The sequence below is a fragment of the Entamoeba nuttalli genome (genome assembly GCF_000257125.1).
Source record: "Entamoeba nuttalli P19 unplaced genomic scaffold asmbl_2387, whole genome shotgun sequence".
Taxonomy (NCBI): domain Eukaryota; phylum Evosea; order Mastigamoebida; family Endamoebidae; genus Entamoeba; species Entamoeba nuttalli.
Genome location: NW_008575281.1, coordinates 1 through 6,144, shown reverse-complemented (window position 1 = coordinate 6,144; position 6,144 = coordinate 1). Strand labels below are relative to the sequence as shown.

General features: G+C 27.6%; 3 protein-coding genes across 3 annotated transcripts; all 3 read right to left on the bottom strand.

Annotated features, from left to right (window-relative positions):
- Positions 1-27: 27 nt before the first annotated feature.
- On the bottom strand, positions 28-1,386 carry ENU1_022290 (tubulin gamma chain; the record flags this gene model as incomplete). Its single annotated transcript, XM_008857037.1, has 1 exon — positions 28-1,386. The coding sequence occupies one exon, from the start codon at positions 1,384-1,386 to the stop codon at positions 28-30; it is 1,359 nt and encodes a 452-aa protein (XP_008855259.1).
- Positions 1,387-3,179: 1,793 nt separating this feature from the next.
- On the bottom strand, positions 3,180-3,692 carry ENU1_022280 (heat shock transcription factor, putative; the record flags this gene model as incomplete). Its single annotated transcript, XM_008857036.1, has 1 exon — positions 3,180-3,692. The coding sequence occupies one exon, from the start codon at positions 3,690-3,692 to the stop codon at positions 3,180-3,182; it is 513 nt and encodes a 170-aa protein (XP_008855258.1).
- Positions 3,693-4,100: 408 nt separating this feature from the next.
- Positions 4,101-5,936, bottom strand: ENU1_022270 (protein kinase domain containing protein; the record flags this gene model as incomplete). The annotated part of the gene is made up of 1 exon (XM_008857035.1): positions 4,101-5,936. The coding sequence occupies one exon, from the start codon at positions 5,934-5,936 to the stop codon at positions 4,101-4,103; it is 1,836 nt and encodes a 611-aa protein (XP_008855257.1).
- Between the last annotated feature and the right edge of the window lie 208 nt (positions 5,937-6,144).

Sequence of the window (6,144 nt, the reverse complement as noted above, 5' to 3'; positions counted from 1 at the left end):
TAATTTTTAAGTAAAAAGTATACTTAGTTATTCAGCTATTTTTTCTTTAGCAATTCCTTTCAAATATTTATGGATAGGATAAGAATAATCAGAATATTCAATAGACTCTGCTTTAGCATATTCTTCAATAACACATTTTACAATTTCTTTAGACTCTTCAAATTCCTGGAAATTATCGTGAAATTGTTCCCTATAACTTTCTAAATACACTCTTTTTTTGAACATCTGGTCAAAAGCCTTTAATATGTCTTGGAAATAATATCTGATACTAGTATTATTAGCCAATAACATCCCACTCATTCTGTTTCCTCTTTTGACTAAAGGAGAAACTCTTGTGTGAACAACTTTAATAGCTTCTTTGTTCCAAGGAACAAACTCAGCTAACCGACGGTCAGTGAATCGTTGAAGAGCTTCATTAATCTCATCATAACTAACGTCACCCTGAAAGAAATCACACATTGAAATATATTTACCTTCCTTTAAACGTGTTCGAGCCATAATATTTTGAGGTTGTATTAGACGTTTCATTACATCAATAGCACTTGTTCTACTTGATATTTGATTAACCTGACGTAATGGTGTGTAACTTGTCATTAAGAAGTGGCTAAATCGAGATGGACAAAGATGAATCATTAAACTGTTTAAAGAATTATACAAAGTTGATGGAAATCTAAGATTTGCAGTAAAAGCAGACATTGAAGAAGATATTATAGAATTCATATCAAATACCGTTGCTTCATCAACCCCAAATTGCGTGTGTGTAATATCTGCTAAAGCTGAGTTATCAAATACAACAACTGATTGACATTCTGTGATTAAACGTCTTAGAGTTAATATAGAATTATAAGGAGAAACAACAACATCTGGATTTTCTTTTACCATTACACTAAATGAAGTTAGTATATTCTTTGGATATTTTTCACTAATCATTTCCATAATTTTACTTCCTAAACCACTTCCAGTCCCTCCACAAATAGAGTGACAGAAGAAAAATCCTTCTAAACTGTCACAATGCTCTACTTCTCTATCAATAATTTCTTCTATCTCACTCATTTTCTCTGTAGTGTAGTATCCATTTGCCCATGAATTTCCTGCTCCATTATTTGTTGGTATAATAAAGTTTTCTGGATTATAAAAATTACTCCACTCACTTGTTCTTATTGAGTCAAGCACTCGTGGTTCAAGATCAATATTAATAGACCTTGGGACATACCGTTGGTCGTCTGCTTGATAAAAAAATACATCTTTTCTGTCATCAATAAATTCATTTGTAGATAATGATCCATCAGGTAATATTCCATGTTCTGAACATATTTTCTTAAAAAATTCACTTCCCAATTGATTTCCACATTGTCCAACATTTAAAGTAATAATTTCTCGTGGCATCTTCACTGAAATCTGCTTGGTTTAAAAAACATTTTTCTTTTTCTTTTCTCTTTTTATTACTAAAACATAAATAATAAAAAAACAATAATAAAAACTAAAACAATCAAAAAGCATTATAGCGTAAGTAATACTATCAATTATTCAATACTAATCCAGGAAAGTCTTCTTTATATAATTTTTATATAACTCTTTTTTTGTTTTTTAAATAATAATATAAAAAGTTTATGATTCTACACTAGTCTTTATTTATTTTACAATTACTTTCATTAATTATATTCTTTTTCATTTACAGTGATACACAACATATAACATTTTTTATCCAACCCTATATTGAACTATTAAAAACTTTTAGTTATTTTTATTCCATAATTTGAAGTTAAATCTTTCTATAATTTAATTTCATACAGAAAACATGATGTTTTATACGTATAACTTCAGTGCTTGTATATATTTAATAATCCAATTAGGCAGATGAAACCATCCAGTTTTTTTTATTTTGTGTTAACTTCTTTACTAAATGAGAAATAGTATATTCATTTCATCGAATTTACAATATACTCTTTCTGTTTACATAAATAGTATCTCTCTGTCATTTACTATTTCTTTTTTAATTCTTATAAATTTTTAAATCTACTTGTCTTGTCTAATAAGAATTTATTTTATTCAGACTGTCTAGAAATTAAACTAATACCATTGCTATATTTAGTCTCTTTTTTATGTTTATTTTATTTACTCTTTCAATAACTCTTGTTTTTTATCTATAATGATATGTTATAGTGTTACTGAGTACTAATTCTTTCATAATAAAGTACCTTAAAAACTTTTTTATTTAGATTCCTAAATTTACTTCTCTTTGTTATCTCTTCGATTTTCTATTTCAATACTGATTTTATTCGTTATTTTTATTTTAGAAATGATAAATGTAGAGTAGTTTAATATATTTTAACATTTTGTTTCTCTAAATTCAACTTCATGATAATGTGATTAGCCTGATATTATCCTTTCTCTTTCAATAATTTTCTTCTTTTCTTCATTGGCAAGAATTATTCTATTATTAATATGAAACATCTCACCTCTTCTTTGGTATTCTGTTAATAGAGCATTTAATTTATTCATAATTTTTTCTTTATTTGTTTTGTTATATAATCATCAACGAAATTAAACAACTTCTATTCAGAACTTTTGAACGATTATTCTCCTGTCATAACATCTTAATCTTTCTGTTTTAGATCTGTGTTTATCTTTAATTATTAGATACAACCTTATTATTCAATTTGTTATGCCCCATGCTTCTTTTATTTTTAATTTAATTGGAATTTCTCTTTTATTAGAAAACTCCACTTTTAACTATTTTCACATATTCTTATCAATATCTGTAATTTGTTTACTTGATATTAACCCATTCGAACTTTATAATGATACACACCCTCTTTGTTCATGTACTATTATTTAATTTGTTTATAGTCTCAACACTATCACATAATATTCAGAATATCTACAATTTAATTAATTGATAGTTCTTTACATTTTTAAAAAATATAGAAAATTATTTAAAACGCCGTACAACATTAAACAAGATTTAGAAGTTTTATACTAAGTGTAACACAAAATAATAAAATATCAAATAAGATAAACAATTTAAATAAGAAACAATTTAAAGACACAGAAGGTATTAAGTAAAGTTAGAGATACTTTATAAAATTAATCCTCCATATGATAAATTGAATAGAAAAAGAAGAAAATAGATGGAATACCAAAAAATTCAATAAGATAAGAACAGGATAAAAGGAATATTATTCCCAAGGATTCATTCCAGTCATTAAGGAGTCCTTATTTTTTGTATCGAATGAAGGCTCTCTTTTGAATGGTTTAAAGTTTGGATTAAAAAAGTTAATGAATTGGCCGACTCTTTGCATTCTCGTGTCTAAGTTATCAACACGAGATTTTAGGGTAAAAAGCATTTCGTTCAATTGTTGAAGATCATTTTGAGTATGAAGAGAGTCTTTTTGTAATTCTCTTAATTTGTCTAATAACATTTTATATAATTCAGTATTTTCAGCGTCAGCCTTTTTACTATGTTGCCTTTGAATACGAGTTAGTAATTCTGGCTTATCTCTACAGAAATTTGGGTGTTGGAAACATTGTCCTTGAGGATGATCAACTTTGTGGAAACCATAAATATTTAACTGACGAACAAATGATGAGAAGTTGTTGTGTTTAAAAAATCTTGGTAAGTATTTGGCTGACAATTCAATTGGCTCAAGAACAACAAACCCATTTCTGTTTGGTTCATCACACCACCTCATCTTTATTTGTAAGTTGTAATTAAATTTTTAACTGAAATACAATAACAAATGAAAAACTAAAACAATAGTACTACACAAACTAAGTGTTGACTTTCAGGATTATTGACAAGTTCATATAATTTAAGAATAAATGGTGTGGGTGTAGTGTTCTCCTTAAGCTTATTCATGGCGTTCATTGAATTGGTAGATGAACCAAAAAAACTAACTTTCTAGAAGTCGTATACTCGAAATAATATACCTTCTTTTTACATTTAATAGACTTCCTTTTCCTTCTTTTTTTTTCTTAGAAGAAAATTATTTTTCTTCTAGAATTCTTAATTATTTTTAAACGGAGACATAAGTTTTTTTATCTAACAAGAATAAAAAGTCAACAATATTCATATTATTCTCTTAAATTTACACTCTCCTTCAAAAATTAGGTAATGGAGATACAAACTGAGTAAATTGTGCATATTGATGTAGTTCATCTATAGACGGTCTATTTTCTTTAGCATTTTTCCAACACATTTCAACACATTCTTCAATAGATCTATCATTAATCAATGTTGAAATTGGGCGAGTCCCTGAATTAATGGTATGAATCAATTTACCTTTATTTGAGATTTCTTGGAAAGGATGGACTGTGGTTGTTAAATAAAATATGTTCATTGCCCACATATAAACGTCAGTAGTTTCATCAAGATCTAATTCATTTAATAATTCTGGTGGGCAATATCTTATTTTTCTTTTCTTCCAATTTGCAACCTCTTGTCTTCTATCATGGCTAAACAATGATCCATCCATATCACTAAGCTTAACATCATACTTTTCAGTTAATAGAACATTGGATGGTGTAAGATTTAGATGAAGAACATTTTTTTTATGAAGAAATGATAATCCTTGCAATGTTTGACCAATTATTTTGTGTTGAACATCCTTAATCTGAATATAAGGGTCATACCGTTGAACAGCATCAAGTAGTGACTCTCTTTCTGCATATTCCATAACAATTAATTCAGGATTAATGTTACCTCCAAATATTTTAATTATATGTTCATTTTTTACTTTCTTGAGTTGATAAATTGATTCAGCAATCTGATTTGAATTATGTGGTTGTGTTAATACCTTCACACAAACCTTCTTTAATCTCCACATTCCATAATATGTTTTTGCATGGTCATTACTAAAAAGAGGAGGTAATGTAAAAGCAATGTCTTTGATAGCAATAATTTTAGAACTTGCTTTTTTAACAAACATACTAATGATTAAAACACAAACAATGCATATAGCAACAACAAATGTTGCACCAAAAACAATAAGTATAATTCGTTTCATTTTTAAATTTTTTGAAGGAAGTAGTGACTCATTTATAATTTCATAGCCATTTTGGTCAATAAAACCAAGACGGTTTAATTGACTATTAGGTTGAATTTCATATACTGAAAACAAAAACTTATCACGTTCTCCATTCATATTAAAAGAAAATAGTCCAGACATCCCATTATATTGAGTACTTATAAGTCTTTCATAAACTGAAAGAGGAGAAAGTGATATATTGGACTGACTTTGAATTCCATGAGAAGCAACAAGCATTGCATCAAAAAGAAATGCTTGGTAAGGGACATAGTCTTGGCTCAATCGATAAGTGTGGTCTCTTGAAACTGTTGGTGCAATGACAAATGTGTATTTTCTTTGTTGTAATTGTTTAACAAAATAATCAGTATCTGGAGAAGCATAAATTCCAAAAAAGATAAAGACTGGAATGTCTTTATCAACTTCTGATGACAAAAGCAAATTTAGTGTCTCATTTGATAAGTCAGTAACAATAACTGAATCAAAGTGAGAGGGTAACTGAGGTTGAGAAAGAATAATTGTATCTTTAAAGTCTTTTTTTTTAAGTAAGTTAATCACATTAGTAAATAAATAAGACTTTGGTGGCACTAGAGAAACACTAAGAGAACTAATATGATCACTTCCAACAAGTCTTACAAATGGCTTTTGATTTTCAAGATAATAATCGGGAAAACGACTTTGTTCTATCCCAATAAGCACAACCTCGTTTGTATCATTACCAATGAAAAATAAATGTTCAAACGTATCACCACCACCAAATTTTAAAGTAAATTTGTCATGAGTTAATGATGGTGCAAACTTTTTCCAAAGATTAACGAAAGAACAGTCTTTGGTTTCGTTGTAATAAACTCTTATAACAGGAAGATGCGGTTGAGAATACACAGTAAAAACAAAGATAAAAACCAAGATCATTTCATTTTCTTTCTCACTCAAATAATTATTCTTTTAAAGTAATTTCTTTTCTTCTGAAATAATATCCTCAATTTGTTTTATATTTTTTAAAAAATAAAAATAATAAAAAAATAGTAAAGATATAGATTGAGATAAAAAGAGGGTTTGAATATCTTCTTTTGTTCAGTCAAACAACATGGTTTGTTTTTATTATTTGAAGAAAAATAAA